The following is an 18,055-nucleotide window of genomic DNA, read 5'->3' on the forward strand; positions in this document are numbered from 1 at the left end:
AAGTGCCAGCTTTTTCAAGTCCTGGTATGATTTTGTTGTTGCATCCCTTTGCAGCTGCTTTATGAAATTGTTTCTGGGTCGCCCTCTGGGTCTAGTTCCATTAATCTTTCCTTCTATAATCAGGCTTAACACTTCACTGTGTCTTTGGTTATGTCCGAACCACCTTCCTCTTCGCTCCTTGATTAGGTTTATCATTTTTTGTTTTTCTCCTAGCTCTTCTAAGACTTCTTAATTTTTTTTTTTTTCGGTCCAGCTTATTTTCTTGAATTTTCTCCAGCACCACATCTCAAATGCTTCAATTCTCTGTCCGTCTCGTTTGTTTATTGTCCAGGGATGCATATAGGGCTATGTTCCAAACATAGGATTTTAGAATTCTTTTCCTTATATGCTCATTCAAATACTTTGTTGTCAGAATTTTTTGTTTCTCCTTAAAAGCTTTCCCAATTCTTGCTTTTATTTCGTTGGTGCATCTTACATCGTGGCCCAGCATTTGTCCTAAATATTTAAATTTTGCTACTTGTTCAATATTATTGTTTCCTATTTTGATGTTCATAGCTTTAGGGTCCTTTGAGAATGTAATGCCCTTCGTTTTGTTCACGTTAATTTTCATATCATAAGCCTCTGCTGTGTGTGTGTTGATCAGCTTTAACATCTCGATCAGGTCACTCTTTCTGGTTGCTACAATTGCTTGATCATCCGCAAATTTTATTGCTTTTATTTGTTCACTATTTATGGTCACTCCTAAATTGCTGTTTCCAAGGGCTTCTGCCATCATTTCCTCCGCATAGAGGTTAAATAGGCTTGGTGAAAGTAGGCAACCTTGTCGTACTCCTTTTTCTATTTTTGTTGGGTCTGTTTCCAAGTTATTATGTATACTATGGCTTTCTGGTCTTTGTACAATGTTTTTATTAAGTTTAGTATGTTTTCTTCCATTCCTATTTTTTCCAGAATTGAGAAGAATTTTGGCCATTGTATTCTATCGAAGGCTTTCTCGTAATCAATGAAGCAAATGTAAAGTTTTTTCGCAGGTCAATAAATCTCTCTCCCATCAGCCTTAGGGCTGCAATGGCATCTCTTGTGCCCCTATCTTTCCTGAAACCAAATTGGTCAAGTGCTAAATATCTGTTAATTTTGTCACTGATTCTCTGTTTTATTATTTTTAGTAGAATTTTGGATACATGAGAGATAAGGCTGATAGTCCGGTGTTGGCTGCATTCTTTGGTATTGTGCTTTTTTGGGGAATGGGATCATGACTGCTATGCAATGATCTTCAGGCCATGAACCTTCTTTGTACATGTGGTTTGCTAAGGGGAAAATACATTCATGTAGTTCATCACCACCCTCTTTAATGAGCTCAGTAGGCAAGGAGTCAATTCCTACTGCTTTTAGTGCTGCTTCAAATTCTTCTTTGTTTATTGGCAGGTCTTCCGTGTTGTCTTCTGAGCCACTCCTTTTGATTTCTATTTCTTGTTGGTGGTCTTTTTGGTAGAATTCGGTGATATATTCTTTCCATCTTGTTTTTATTTCTTCAGGTTCTGTCAAAAGTTGACCATGTTTGTTGTTTATAGTGCTGGATCTTATTCCCTTCTTCCTTGTGAAGTGTCTAATTTCGTTGAATAGATCTGATCTGCCTTTTTTTATTTAGATCTTCAATGAATCTACACCTCTCGCTCCACCACGTTTCCCTTGCTTGCCTACACTCTCTTTGTAGTTCATTCCTTAATTTCTTATATTCTGCTACCTCTTCTTCAGTATTGTTGGTCTTCCATTTCCTTTTTTCCTCTCATCATCATCATCAGCCATTTTCAATCCACTGCAGGATGAAGGCCTCTCCAGCAACTTTCCAGTTCCTTCTGTTTTGAGCACTGGCCATCCATTTACTACACAAAAACTCATGAATTTCATCTATCCATCTCCGCCTTTGTCTTCCAGGTTTTCTTCTAGCTTCTCTTGGCTACCACTCTGTTATTTTCTTAGTCCATCTGTCATCATGTCTTCAAGCTATGTGTCCTGCCCAAGACCATTTTAGTTCTTTAGTTTTGATAAGAATGTCCTTTACTTGAGTTTGCTGCCTAATCCATGTGTTTCTCTTCTTATCTAACAGTCTGATTCCCAATATAATTCGTTCCATTCTTTGCTGTGTAGTTCTCAGCTTCTCTTCCATTCTTTTGGTGAGTGCCCAAGTTTCACTTTCATAAGTCATGGTGGGGAGTATACATTGGTTCATTATTTTACGTTTCGGACAAACTGGGATATTGCTCTTCAGTATATGACTATATTTCCTGAATGCTATCCATCCAAAATTTATTCTTCTCTTGACTTCCAGCCATTTATCATTATTACAGCTAATAACTTGTCCCAGATAAGTATATGACTCCACCTTTTCAATTACTACTCCTTCAATCATTATTTCCCTTTCTGTGGCATACTTGTTCATCATTACTTTTGTTTTAGCAATATTCATCTTTAGTCCAAAATTATTACTAACTGTGCATAACTGATTAAGATTTTCCTGTAATTCTTTGGGATCGTGGCTTATGACCACAATGTCATCTGCAAATCGTAAATGGTTTAGGTACTCTCCGTTCACATTGACTCCTTTCTGCGACCAGTCTAATCTTCTGAAAGCTTCCTCAAGGGCAGCAGTAAACAGCTTCGGAGATATTGTGTCTCCTTGTCGAACTCCTTTCTCGATTTTAAATTTGCTACTATCTTTGTCTAGTCTAATAAAGGATGTAGCACTCTCATATATTTTCTTCAAAATCATAATATATGGGGTATCTATGCCTTGTCTTTCCAGTGCCCGAAACAATGCCTTATGCTGTATGGGGTCAAATGCCTTTTCATAATCCACAAATGCCAGGCATAATGGTGTTTTATATTCATTTGCTTTCTCCATTAGCTGTGATATTACGTGAAGGTGATCCATAGTTGAGAATCCTGTCCTAAAGCCAGCTTGCTCTTTCGGTTGATTCTCATCAAGTATTCTTTCTAATCTGTTAGTAATGACCCTTGTGAACAACTTGTAGATGCGGGATAACAAGCTAATTGGTCTATAATTTCCAATTTCTGATTTATCTCCTTTCTTATGCAGCAAAACTATGATTGCATTATTCCACTGCTTAGGCATCACACCTTTTCTAATGCACTTTGTGAAGAGCCTTGCCAGTTTTTGTGTTATGTCTCTTCCTCCCAATTTTAACAACTCTACAGTAACTTCATCTTCCCCCCCCCGGGGCTTTCTGATTCTTCATTTTCTTCAGTGCATGTTCTACCTCATCAGGAAGAATATCGGGTATGTCGTATGTGTTGCTACTTTGCAATCCATCTTCCCCACTGCTGGCATCATTCCCTCGCTCCTTGTATAATTCTCTATAGTAGTCTTCTGCTATTTGAATTATGCCTTCTCTGCTGTTTATAAGTACACCATCGCTATTCTTCAGTTTTAGTATCATTTGCCTTTCTGTATTACTGCTCATGGCTGCTGATTTAAATCCTTTGTTTTCCCTTAATGCTTGTTCTACTTTTCTTGTGTTAAATCTTCTTATGTCCTCTCTGAGTCTCTTTCTAATGGCTTTGCATAACTCAGTATACTCAATTTTCTCCCTATCAGTGTTTTTCTTGCTCTTCATTTGTCGTCTTCGGTTCATCATGACAAGTGTTTCTTGACTAATTTTTTCTTCTTTGGATTTCTTTTTCCCTATCGGTTTCTTGGGCTTTATCACTTTCAGAAAGTTGTAATATTCCTCATCGATATCTTGGTCCTGAGCAGTCTGCAGAAGCTGAAACTTGTTCTTAAGTTCCAGTACATACTGCCTTTTCTCCTCCTCTGTTATCTCAAAGACCTTTGTATTATTTACTTGAGTCAGTGTTTTCCTTTCCTTTCCTTTATCTATATCAAGTGTACATCTTACCATTCTGTGATCACTTCCAACATTTACCTTATACTTTTGCCCATATTTCTTGTGAGATCCAGGGTTTCCTCGCTTCTGTTCCTTTGAAGCCTACAATTCCTGTTGTTGCTCTGGTGATGGTTTCTTTAATAAACTTCCATTTTTCTTCTACTGTTTTGTTTTCATTAAGGTTTTTTTGTACTGCTTTGACTATTGTGTCTTTGAATTTTTGCTTTGCTTCTTCTTGTCTTAATAATTCTAAATTGCATTTCTTCCTGTTGCCCTTTTCTTTAGTGTTTTAAATTTTAGTCTACACTTTAACATTACAAGATTGTGATCACTATCTGCACCTGGGTATCTTTTTAATATATAATTTAATTTAGTTATTACTAATTCTTACAGCTAATGTACATTAATGCATTATAAAATTATTTCAAATTTAAACTGCTGTTAATAATTAATATAGTTTCTCCTCAATCTCTCACTCTGAGAAAAATCCCATTGCTGAACACTGATTAGGATTTGACAGGGGTAGTCAAAATTTCAGATAAAAAGTGCACAAAAGCAACTTAAATAATGTGATAATATTTCATTCTTTCTCTCTCTCACTGAGAAATATATGTACAAATATTTATATATTAATTAATGAAGTATTTTTCAGAATGCTGAAAAATAAAAAATGCAGTTGGAGAGGACTTACAGTATTTGCCACCATCAGAGGAATGTTATCTGAATCTGTCCACCCACATCCTTCTACAGCTATGGCTACATGACATAAAGGCATAGTGTCATCACGTATTCTGATCTAAATAAAAAAAACATGTAATTATTATCCTATAAAAAATAAATAAATAATAATGCATACATCACAAATACAGTCTTATATACAATGCATAATAACCACTTGAATGTAGCATTCCTTCAGTAACAGCATCGTGTTCGTATGATGCAATATATAGGTGAGAAATTATGCAATAAATAAATCTGAACATTCGTGGTAGTTAGTGCCAGTATCGCAGAAACTGCAAACTAACACCAACAATGGAGGATGGAAAAGTTGCACAAAATCAGCATTCTCAATGGATGTAATAAAGTAAGTAAAGTGCAGCCTTTATCAACCCACTGCAGGATGGAAGCCTCCTCAACGATTCATGTTGAGGGAAATGGACCATAATCTGCCATGCTGGTCCAGTGCAGGTTGGCAGATCGACCGTATTCAGCAGTCAGGGGCTCGAACCCCGGTCTACTCAAAGAGCGTGTGCTACTGCACTCCCGCTCCTGCCCACTCGGCTATGGAAGTGGCCCTCCAGATCACTTTTACACTTGAGGTTGAAGCCAAAGCTCATAAAAATATTAAACTATAAGAACACATGTAATACAGAAATAGTAAACAGGATATTACCCATATTTCCCAACACTCTTGATGGGATTGTTGCCCACTGTAAAAAAAACTTGTTTTATTACCACGTCCTGTGGACCACTGCCTGAGACAATGGATGTCTTTGTGGATATAGCCTCTATGTGGTATACTATAAGTTCCTCCACTTTTTCTCCATTACTTGTATAGGGTTTTTAAAGGGGGGGGGGGGGAAATGGATAACAGTTTGTTTGTTTGTTATCTGATTTTTAGGAGCATTAGCAACTAAGGCCATATTGATCCGGGATATGCATGTTGTGGTCATTCCCTGACCTTTCCGCATCCTCCGTATTTGGTGGTGACGGGCTCGAACCCCGGTCTAATCAAGAAGCAAGTGCTACGCACTGCTGCTCCTTCCCACCTAGCTACGGAGGCGCCCATAACAGTTTGTAGTTTTTTATAGCAATCTGCACAGCATATTGATATTATAACTAAGCAAAATCCTTCCTGGCAATACCATGAGACATCAGGAATAGAAAGGAATGCAAGCCATACTATACTAGATGCTCAGTTCTGGTTCAATGCATGAGTTTATGATAGTGAAAAATTAGCATTTATGTATTCTAGGTTAGAAAAGTTGCTTTACAGTAATATTTACAATTTGTTTAGAAATTATTATTCCAGAACAAATGTCAAATTATGAAGGGGGATTTCCAATCCTACAATCCCAACCCCCCCAGTAATTTAACATGTGAATCCTAATGCCAATTTTCTCCTCTCTCTCTCTCTCTCACACACACCTGATCATCCTCTTCGGCTTGCATTCCTTTCTACACAGCTCTCTAATAATATTACCAAGATTTTGCATAGTTATAATATTAATACTATGCAGATTTCTGTTAAAAAAAATTACAAACGGTGTATCCCTCCCCCAAGGAAGCCTGAGGCTTTTGCTGCACCAGGCAAAAAAAAAAAATTCTGAGTTACCCTGAGGAAAAAAAAAAAAAATGATGATATCCAGCTCAGGACCCTGGGCTTTATACAGTACATCAAATTTTATGTTTATCAGATAACTCTACTCTACTAAACAAAAGCAGTACCAGCCTCATCAGTATGCTTAGATATGTTAAATAGGCTTTACTGTAAATTAAAATATTTTAACTGATACAGTTTGATGGTAAATACCATCAAATTGAGACAGTTATTTTATTTATTAATTTTGGATTTTTTGGATACAGAGGTGAAAAGAGTTTTCTGTCTATCTGGATTGTCTTGGTTTATTTGAATATAATAGTATTTTACTATCAAGTTTTCAGAAGGTTCTTATATTAAGATATTTTAATTTTTCTTTAAATATGTTTGACGAGGCAATCTCAAATTCCGTTTCAGACTTGTGACATCTAAATTTATTAGAAATCTCTCCCCCAGCCAATTCAGGATACCTTGGGAATCTCTTGACTCTGTTGCCTCTTGTTATATGTATGGATGCATCTTTTCAGTACCCCTCATCATGGCTTAGTGCATATACCACTGCATAAGTCTGACCAGACTTGTGGCTTATGCACCACAATATTATTCACCATTTCTAAGGAAAGTTTTATTTCAGTTATTCCCCGGAGGACATTTTGTTATATGACAATAAAATTTGGCTATCCAGGTGGTTAACTTTTATAGTTCTTTATATAATTTTGCAACATTGTAGAATTACAGGATTAGCTGAAGGGTAAGCTCACCTCCACTTTAAGTTAAAAGAGCAGTTGTTTAAATTAATTAAGAAATTTCCATCTGAGTGTGTCTAAGCATTTTATTCTTTGGTGTATAATGCTCTTGTTGTTTATAAAATATGCCAATAGAATGGTTTGTTAAGGTTGCCAGTTGTTTCTTTCCTCATAAAATTCATTTACAGACTTGGCAAGAACAACATTCACCGAACGTCTATGTCTGTGAGATAAATGACTGCAGTTTGTGTCTAAAGGACTTTGGTTTAAATTTGAATAATAATTTGATCTGATCGTATTTAGTTTCTTGTTTGGCAGAAATGTTTAAAGACCTCACTAATAAGTAGTCATCCTGATTCCACTAAATGGTTTGAATCTGCTCTGGTAATACAAAGATGTCCTGTTGTTACATGTTTCATACAACCTCTGAGATTTATAGGTTAAATTTATAAACTCCCAATAGTTTATGCCACTTTTTTTTTTTTTTTAATCGAAGTCTTTTATACTGCATTAGAGGGTTAATTTTTCTTTTGTTAGCAGTTATTCTGTCTGCTTATTGGTACTCATGCTTTATAAATAACTCTTCAAATAAGCAATCTGTTGCTACTGATATTCTCTATGAGTGTTCTTTTCTCTTCTCTGCTTTCTTTCATTTTCTTATACACATAACATTGTTCTGGCTGATCAAACTAAAGCTTTGTCACACAATTTTTTTGGAATTTGAAGCTAAAGTAAAAAATCACCCTTTTAACTATTTGTCTGATTTTCATCTGGAAACCAATCCGAGTAAAATGATATAGATAATGCTTTAGATTATATTTTGCCTTGCATTCTTTATTGTTGCAGATTCATGACTGTAAATTAATGCCTGTTTTCAGTTCACTTCTTTGGAATGTTTATTTCCTTTATTTAAATCTATTGTTTGTTACCATACCAGTTTGTCAGAGCCAAAATCCTTAAAACTTTTGGAACATCAAGATTCACTTATCTAAGGCAGTAGAGAGCTATGACAGAGCTATTAAGAGATTAAAAAATTCTCAGGTGTTAACTTCCACAGAAGAAGAGTTTTTGAAGAAACATTTTTTATTAAATACTTCAACTATGAACAGGCAAAGTTTATGTAACATTAGTTTTTAATAATAATTTAATATTTTAATATTTTAATTTTTTAGCTTCTTAGTAGCTCTTATCTCTTAATCTGATAAAAGCTGTAAAACCCGTTAACCTTTGATCTGCTTCTATTGCTTTTTAAATGTCACCGACATTCGCAAACCATTCATGATGTGCCCAACATTTATCACCTTCAGGATCAAGGCTATATTACATGTATCATATTTATACATGTGTAACTTAAATATAACAATTATTTGTTTTATTTAAGCTACACATGCTCAATGCAAAAACAAAAATCTGGAAAATATAGCGAAATAAAATACTACTTAAACACTAGTTTGCACCAAGTAGCAAACCTAAATGTCATCACTAGAATAAGAAATGCGAATATTAAGTGGAAAGCAAGGAATAAGTAAATATGAAGTGATGTGAAACGAAACAAGTAAAACCGTGGAATATAAGAAATTTAGGAAAATATATAATACGCAGAGCAACCAAAAATTAGAATAATGCCAATAAAAAAATAAAATAAATAAAAAAAAGCGCAATTGAAATAATATTAAAAAATCCAATGATAAAACTATGAAATACTATGGAGAAAACAAAGGAAAAGTACAGAATATCAACAACAGATGTTTGAGTTAAAATTATCAACATAATGGTGGGGTTGGAAGAAGAAAAACAAAGACAAGGCATTAGTGCTGTATTTCTCATAATTTAGAAAATTAGTGTGATACCAATAAGCCCAAAGTAGCTGTGTCTGAAACTGAATTATTAGATTAAATGACAACTAAGTAAACTGTTATACCACGTGATTGTAATTCAAAATGCTTTACTGAAGTGTTAGCACATCAATCTACACTTTAAATGGCAACATACCAAGGTTCTGCTGAACCTCACTATCAAAGTGCCTGAGTGGGAAAATAAGAGACATTACGTAAAATTTAAACAGTAGCAGTGCAAGTACTTTTGTATAATATATTATTATAAGAGCAAAGAGTGAAAAATAAGAAGGTAATTAAATTAAAATTGTTAATAAGAAATTAGTAAAATTCAAGGCAGGTTACATTATATTATTATGAGGGGGACTTAAGTTTTAGACCACCGTCGTCCTCATTAGTTTGGTAATCAGACAGATGTGGAAAGAAGAGTTAAAACAAATACAGAATACATTACTGGAATAAAGGAATAAGACTTGAAAAAAAAAAAAAAAAACTGTATGACCAGTATCATGAAAACCTTGTGAAAACTTACATTTAGTAGAGGCAACTACTCACCTGAAGTGTAGTTACTTGGACTTAGGAGGCTAAGTGAGTGCCACCCATTATATAGGGTCAGTTCTGGGTGTGACTGGACAACCAATGGAAAGATATCAGACTTTTGTCTTTGAGAACAAGATTAAGTGCTTAATCAGGAGCTCTGGCATCCAGAGTATGTTGTTTGCAGGATATGGTCATGGGGGGGATTACATGTGGTTGGAATAAAAATTCCAGGAAATCACGAAACCATGAATGAGAAACTAACCTGACCATCTTAACTTTGTGAATGGGACTAGAAACTAAAATATAGACAATTAAGGATTCTGAATTTTTAGTATTTAGCATTATGAGGATTACTAGTGACAAAATACAAGATATGAAAAGTGACTAGCTTAAATAAAGCATCAGCAACAGGGGAAAAAAAAAAAAAAAATCCACCACATCTGTACGTCTCTAACAATTTTCCTATTCCTTACTTCAATTTCCATCTGGTTGCGCCAACTTCACACTGTTTGCAAAATTTCTCTATATAACTGAGAGAACCCCAGGAGCTACCTGAGCAGCCTGCCTATACTGATCCAAGAAATTTGTGTTCGACTTAAGTCTTTCTCATTCTCGGCTACATTGAATACAGTACTATACAATTGGTATGTTATTCTGGGATCACTGCTACTCATATACTTTTTTTTTTTTTTTTTGGTAGTTGTTGGCGCATCGGCTTCTGTGGCCATATTGCACCTTCCAAGGTTTTTGCAGTACTTTGATCCAAGCCCGAGGCAGGAATCGAACCCGCGACCTTTGTGTTGCCGGGCAGGTACTTTACCCACTCGGCTAGCCCGGTCGGCCGCTACTCATATGCAGTACCTTGCATTTATCAATGTTAAACCTCAACTGACACTTCTCTGCATACCTGCCTAATTTTTTAAGTCCTTTTGCAATAGTATGCTGTTATTATATGTCATTAATCACCCAGCCAACCTTTGTACCATTGAAAACTCACACAATAACATGCTTTCTGCTTATGATGCATGCACAAAAGCATTCAAAAGTACTGTGCCACAATGCATATAGATAGTTGTTCTTACACATTCAATAAAGTTCTGCAAAAGTAAAAGGCACATGAAATTAACAACTGTTCTATATCTGCACACTGAATTAAGTCTGTTATTTGCAGCAATGCTTGGTTTTTATTTATAGATTAGAAAAACAGTTTTATTTGGTCTTTAATTGCATTGAGGTAAGTTTATGTATATGGAATAAACTTTTAATAACTTCTCGATAAAGATCTGTTCTGATTTAGAGTTCAGTTGAAAAGTAACTGTTCATTAGTTATGAATTCTACCCTTTTATATTTCAATAATTATTTTACAAATTTTTGGAATGTTGAGGATTTCAGTATGTTGTTGTGTCTCAACCAACTTTCAGAAAAAAAATGACAGCACATTTTATGGACTCTCAAACATAGGCGTCAGCAAATGTGTTAAGCTTGACATTTCTTCATCAATGTTGTTAATAAATAGCGAAAACAGTATGGAATTCAGCATTGAACCCAGAAGGACTCCACTAATAATATTATGATTATGTTATTCATAATTATGTTATTATATGTGTTATTATATATATTATCTTGAACTAATAATATTAGTTCAAGAAGAGCAGTGCCCATTAATAACCACCCTTTTTCTCTGCTGCCACTTGGATTCATGTGGAACAGAAGCATATTCAAAATCTAAGCATATGATCTCAAATTTTTTTGCATCCAGTTCCTTTGTTACTGTGACATAGCTAACCAGATTGGTCAGACAAGATCTCACCATAAAAAATCGAAGCTGTGATTGAAGTATGACTGCATTCCTGTTAAGCATGTTAAGATGATCCTGCGTTACTTTTTTTTGGCCACTAACTTCTTTAGTTTCCTTGGAACGGAACAGCAGAAAAGAAGTGAGCAATTACAGAGGTCTGTAATTACTCACTTCACCCTTTGAACTCCCATTAAATGCAATCTGTAGAAATTTCTGAATACCAGGATGATGTCATAATTATGGCTAAATGTTTGCTTGCCTTTTTAACTGCTTCTTTTAATATAAATGGATAGATACCATCATCCCCAAGTGCTTTATTTATTTTTAGCTACAATTTCTCTTCTTCTTTTTTTTATTTTTTTATTTATTATGTAAACCCCAAACACGAGGGGTATTAGAACCTACAGTACTTAGTACAGTGCTTGGGTTGGAGTTTGAGAAGACGAAAGAAGATATTTGTTGACATTGGACTTGAACTTCTGTAGACTGTAATTTTCAGGAAATACGTATGAAGGAAGGTTGTTCCAGAAAACGGCAGTTAATAAATAAACAAGGAAGATGAAAAGTTGGTTCTGTAAGTTTGACGACGGACAGTAAATGGATGTTGGCGGCACAATTTCGGACTGTTCTGAAAGAGAGAGAGCAGGAATTATAGAAGATAATTCAGAAGAATAGTCCCATGGAAGTATCTGTAGAAGAGGCATGCAGAAGAAACAGTACATCTATGAGACAGCGAGTGGAGAGACTCTGTTAGAGATGAATCATTAATTAACCTAACTGCCTTCTTCTGAATGGAATCAAGAAGCCTCAGAGAGGTTTTGGGGGCACCACCCCAGATGTGGGAACAATATTCCATGGCAGGGCGAATTTGCAATTTATACAGCATGAGCAGCTGTTTGGAAGAAAAGTAACGTCGAGAGCGAAAGAGAAAACCATGTTTTTTAGATGCAGAGGAAGCAATATTTGTAATGTGCTTTTGTCAACAGAGATTAGAAATCAGAGTAATCCCCAAAAGAGATATATCATTTTGCCTAGAAATCGGAGTGTCACTAAAGATAAGCATAGGAGCAGAAGAATCCTTTTTGCGAGATATAAGACAAGACTGAGTTTTAGAAGGGTTGAAATCAAATAAGTTATCTTTGCCCCACAGGAGAATTATCTGAAGATCGGCATTTAAGGAATTGGTAGCAGATTGTTGACAAGTTGAAGCTGATTGAGCAGGACAAGATTTCTCAAATGGAAAGTGGAATGCAATGTGCTATCATCGGCAAAACTATGGATAGGATTTCCAGTCAATGGAAGAAGGTCATTAATATACAAGAAGAAAAGAGTGGGGGAAAGAACTGAACCTTAGGGACACTGGCATTAGTGGAGAAGTTAGAAGACAGAGAGCCATCTACCCTCACCTCAGTGAGCAATCAGAGAGAAAACTGGATAACCAATTACTAAAAACGGTTGGCAACCCATAAGATGGAAGCTTGTTTAGAAGACCTTTATGCCATACACGATTGAAAGCCTTTGAGATGTCAAGAGCAACTGCTTGTGTTTCACCGAACTTTTCCATTGAATTTGTCCACAAATGGATAACATAAGCCAGAATATCACCAGTGGATCGACACTGATGGAATCCATACTGGCGACCGTTGATCAGAGGAAGGTTTCTAGGTAGTTTTAAGAGTTGGCGGTTAATTGATTTCTCCATTACTTTCGAAAGAGTAGAAGTAATTGCAATGGGATGATAATTGGATGGGAGGGATTTGTCACCCTTATTAGAAACTGGCTGGATATTAGCAAATTTCCAAGCAGAAGGAAAAACACCTTTGGAATAAGAAAGCGAAAAAAGGCGGCAAAGAATAGGATTAAGTTCAGGAGCACAGGTTTTGAGAATAAGTGGAGAAATACCATCGGGACCTGGAGCTTTCTTAGCATCAAGATTCGTCAAAATCCTTCTGATATCCTTTTGACGAAAGACCACAGGAGGCATTGAATGGAGCGTGTTGGGAATGGTGGGAGGTGTTTTACCAAGATCATTAATACATGAGCTGGAAGAAAAATAGGATGCTAGCAGGTCAGCTTTATCCTTGGCTGAAGTGACAACAGAACCATCTGGTTTGGACAGAGGTGGGAGCAGAGATGGGCAAAAGTTGCGGCCAATAGCTTTGGCAAGAGACCAGAATGCTCGGCTACCATTAGGGCAAGAAGCAAGTTTTCTACTCTTAGCCTGTTCAAACTCGAGTTTGGACTGATTAATAACTGCTTTACAATTGTTGCGAGCTTTGGTGTAGGCAGAAAATGAAACTAAAGAATTAGAAACAAGCCAATTACGATATGCAACATTCTTCTCTTGAACAGCCTTAGCACATTTATTGGAAAACCAAGGTTTAGATAAAGGAAGAGATGTTAAAGTGAAGTGTGGGATAAAGGATTCCATTCCTGCAAGAATAATTTCACTGCCACGATCTGAGCAAACGTTGACATCAGAAGTTTTGAAACAGTAATCCAACCAACCAAGGAAAAGAAGAAAAGAAGTCTCATAGGTCATCCCATTTTGCATTCTTGTGATGCCAAACAACACGAGGTTGGGAATAGCCATGAGATAAAGGTTCCATTGGAGAAGAGACAATCACCAAGTTGTGATCTGAAGTTCCTAAAGGACCTCTCACTTCAACCGTGTACTTAGAAGGGTTGTTTGTGAGAAAAAGATCAAGCGTATTGGCTGAATGATTAGGATTGTCCGGTATTCTTGTAGGTAAATGAACAATCTGTGCTAAGTCATTAGTAATTGCAAAAGCCTCAGCATCTCAACCTGCTGGGTCGGTGTGACTAGAAAACGGAAGCCAGCTGGAGTTGTGAACATTAAAATCACCAAGGAAAATTACCTCACTGTTAGGAAAGTTGGACTGGAGAAAGTCAAGTTGCAAAGAGAGGAAGTCAAAGAGCTCCAAGTGATTAGTTTAGTTGGGAGAATGGTAGAGACAACAGATGAATTTGGCACAATGAGGTAGAGAGATTTTAAGCCAGAGAAGATCAAAGAGAGGAGATTCCAAATTGCCAAGTCTCTGACAGGGAATATCAGAACGAACATGTGCACAAGTACCACCTTTGAGGCGAACGGAATCATACAGTGAATAATTTGGGCATCGGAGATGAGCAGTAGATGAATAAACCGATAACTGAGATTCTGTCAGAAAAAGTACATGGGGTTTGGCAGACTGCAAGTGGAAATGGACATTGTTGAGATTAGAATTGAGACCACGTATATTTGTGAAATGAATTAGGAAGTGCTTCGGAGGTTTAGATCTTTTCGCAGATATGCTTGTTCTATTAGTTTGACAATTCATGGTGTATTCAATAGTAAGAAAAAGTGGGTGGGACATGCTGTTTGAAGTAACGAAATTTTTGGATATAGCATACACATGGTAAGAATATACCCAGATCCTTGACATAACGTGGCCTCGACAATGCTCCCCGCATACACACTAAGACTCCCTCCAGTAACTATCTGGCAAAGTAGAGGTAGCAAGATTATACACTAGCTGATCCGGAAGCCTCCTAGGGAGTTACCAATAGGTTCGGTCTGGTGTACTAACTAGCGGCCAGCCTGCAAACACCGTTTTAGAGCTGTACCCTCGAAATGTAAGGAATATTGGATCTCGCCACGACGTTCATCATAACCTCAAAAGTCATCAATCACACTGCAGTCACAAAAGAACTGGATGCAGGGAATAACTTTGATATTATATACTTGGATCTTAGAAAGGCTTTTGATACTGTTGCACATGGAAGACTGCTACACAAATTGGAGCAGTGTGACATTGGAGGCAAATTGCTGCTATGGATAAAGGGGTGGTTGAGGGGGAGAAGACAGATTTGTTGTTGTTGTTATTTGGTTTTTAGGAGCATTAGCAACTAAGGCCATATTGCTCCGGGAATATGCGGTGGTCATTCCCTTGACCTTTCCGCATCCTCCGTATTTGGTGGTGACGGGCTCGAACCCCGGTCTAATCAAGAAGCGTGTGCTACGCACTGCTGCTCCTTCCCACCTGGCTACGGAGACGCCTTAGAGAAGACAGAGAGTGGTAATCAATGGACACTGCTCATCGTGGACTGATGTTATTAGTGGAGTCCCTCAGGGCTCAGTGTTGGGTACATTATTGTTTTCTGTATTTATAAATGATATTGATGATGGTATATCGGGCTTAATGTCCAAGTTTGCAGACGATACAAAGGTTGGCAGGGTTGTCAAGGACACTACTGACACTATGCTGCTGCAACAGGATCTGGAAAGGTTGAGCAGATGGGCTGAGAGGTGGCAAATGAAGTTTAACATTGACAAATGTAAAGTACTACACATGGGAAACAGCAACCCCAGAGCGACGTATCAACTCTGTGGTACTACACTGACAGTGGTAGAGAATGAAAGGGACTTGGGGGTGGTTGTGCAGGCAGATATGAAGTTCTCTGAGCAGTGCAGACGGGCTGCAAGAGTAGCTCATGGAGTATTGTCAATGATATACAGGAATTTTTCCAGCAGGGATAAGGAGGTGATTATTCCATTGTATAAGGCGATGGTCAGGCCACACCTAGAATACTGTATACAGGTCTGGAGGCCTCATTTCAAGAAGGATGTAGAGCTGCTGGAACGAGTACAGAGAAGGGCAACAAGATTAGTGAATGGAACAAAGGGGTGCTCTTACGAAGAAAGGCTTAAGTTTTGCAAATTACAGTGTCTGGAGACTAGGCACCAGCGAGGTGATCTGATAGAGGTGTATAAAGCCTTGAATGGTTTAAGCATGCTCAATGCTGATGGGATTCTTCCTCTAGCTCAGAAAAATCACCTGAGAGGGCATAAATTCAAATTGAGGAAAGACAGATGTAGGATAGACGTGCGGAAATTTGCCTTTAGCCAGCGGGTGGTTGGTTGGTGGAACAGACTTCCATCCCTTGTGGTGGAGGTTGATAGCCTAAATAAGTTTAAGGCTCAGCTGGACAGGTATTTTGAACGAACAGAGGGGTGAAGTGGAAGTGGGTTTTTTTTTTTTTTTTTTTTTTGGCTGATGCTGCATAAGCTTTCTTTCTTGCATCAAATGCCTCTACTAATGCTAAAAAAAATGCATGATGGAAGAGATAGGGAAGGGTTGACCGGAACTTAGCTCTAGAGACTAAACATGGATTCCACTTCAAGCCTCCAATAAGCAAAGTGGTGGTATTTCACCGGTTGATGAGAGTCATCTACCACCTAGTACTGCCTGGTAACATAGAGGGGCGGCGTTCCTCCATGTGGTGTGGTGTGGGTGCCACACCTGAACCCCTGCTTATGCTGGTTCACACCTGGGTGGTCACCCACCATGTACTTGTGCATGGATGTTATACCCAGGATTACTAACAGTCCCACCATTGTGAAGGTGCAAGCAGAGGATTTGGTTGTCACAGACCGTCCGGACTTTGCCGAAATTGGGTCCACTTGACTTGAGTGTCACCCGAATATCAGTTCCATCAGTGTTTTAGACTCCCAGGTAGCAAGTACAGCTTGTCTGGCATATCTGAGAGAATGTCTGTGACAACCTCAAGGACCAATTACTAAAAAACAGTTGGCAAACCATAAGATGGAAGCTTATCAAAAGCGTTCCTGAAATCCAAGTGCTCCCTGACTTACGTAATACGGGTAGGACCCATTTTACGACACGTTGCCTCCCAAAGTTATGCTGGTGCTGGACAATTCCCCAGGACACCCAGCCAACTTCCAAGAAATCCAATGACCATTTGGAAGTTGAGGTTGTGTATTTGACTTCCAACACAACTTCACTTTTGCAACTGATGACCAAGGTGTAATTGCGACTGGATATAATTCCAGCAAAACAGGGTCATAACATGAAAAGTTGTAAAACAAGATCAAATTAGCATTAGCATTAGCAGAGGCATATGATGCAAGAAAGCAAGCTTATTCAGCATCAGCCAAAAAAAAAAAAAAAAAAAAAAACCCACTCCCATTTCACCCCTCCGTTCGTTCGAAATACCTGTCCAGTTGAGCTTTAAATTGACAAGGTGTAATTGCGACTGGATATAATTCCAGCAAAACAGGGTCATAACATGAAAAGTTGTAAAACAAGATCAAATTAGCATTAGCAGAGGCATATGATGCAAGAAAGCAAGCTTATTCAGCATCAGCCAAAAAAAAAAAAAAAAAACCCACTCCCATTTCACCCCTCCGTTCGTTCGAAATACCTGTCCAGTTGAGCTTTAAATTTGTTTAGGCTATCAACTTCAACAACAAGTGATGGAAGTCGGTTCCACCAACCAACCACCCGCTGGCCAAAGGCAAATTTCCGCACATCTATCCGACATCCGTCCTTCCTCAATTTGAATTTATGCCCTCTGAGGTGATTATTCTGAGAAAGATGAAGAATCCCATTGGCATTGAGCATGCTCAAACCATTCAAAGCCTTATACACCTCTATCAGATCACCTCGCCGGTGCCTAGTCTCCAGACTCTGTAATTTGCAAAACTTAAGCCTTTCTTCGTAAGAGCAACCCTTTGTTCCATTTACTAATCTTGTTGCCCTTCTCTGTACCCGTTCCAGCAGCTCTACATCCTTCTTGAAATGAGGCCTCCAGACCTGTATACAGTACTCAAGATGTGGCCTTACCATTGCCTTATACAAGGGAATAATCACCTCCTTATCCCTGCTAGAAAAATTCCTGTATATCATTGACAAGACACCATGAGCTACTCTTGCAGCTCGTCTGCACTGCTCAGAGAACTTCATATCTGCCTGCACAATTACCCCCAGGTCCTTTTCATTCTCCACCACTGTCAGTGTAGTACCGCAGAGTTGATACGTTGCTCTGGGGTTACTGTTTCCCATATGCAGCACTTTACATTTGTCGATGTTAAACCTCATTTGCCACCTCT

At 37.8% G+C, this 18,055-nt stretch overlaps 1 protein-coding gene across 1 annotated transcript in view; it reads right to left on the reverse strand.

Annotated features, from left to right (window-relative positions):
- The window catches only part of UQCR-C1 (Ubiquinol-cytochrome c reductase core protein 1), a 222,114-nt gene that overhangs the window by 105,889 nt on the left and 98,170 nt on the right, over positions 1 to 18,055 (reverse strand). The window contains exon 7 of the mRNA XM_090387126.1: positions 4,594 to 4,698. Coding sequence (XP_090243252.1) covers positions 4,594 to 4,698 — 105 coding nt within the window. The remainder of the gene's footprint in view (positions 1 to 4,593; positions 4,699 to 18,055) is intronic.

The sequence above is a fragment of the Mastigoproctus giganteus genome, chromosome 13, assembly GCF_048544385.1.
Source record: "Mastigoproctus giganteus isolate SK-2022 chromosome 13, ASM4854438v1, whole genome shotgun sequence".
In the NCBI taxonomy this organism is placed as follows: Eukaryota; Metazoa; Arthropoda; class Arachnida; order Uropygi; family Thelyphonidae; genus Mastigoproctus; species Mastigoproctus giganteus.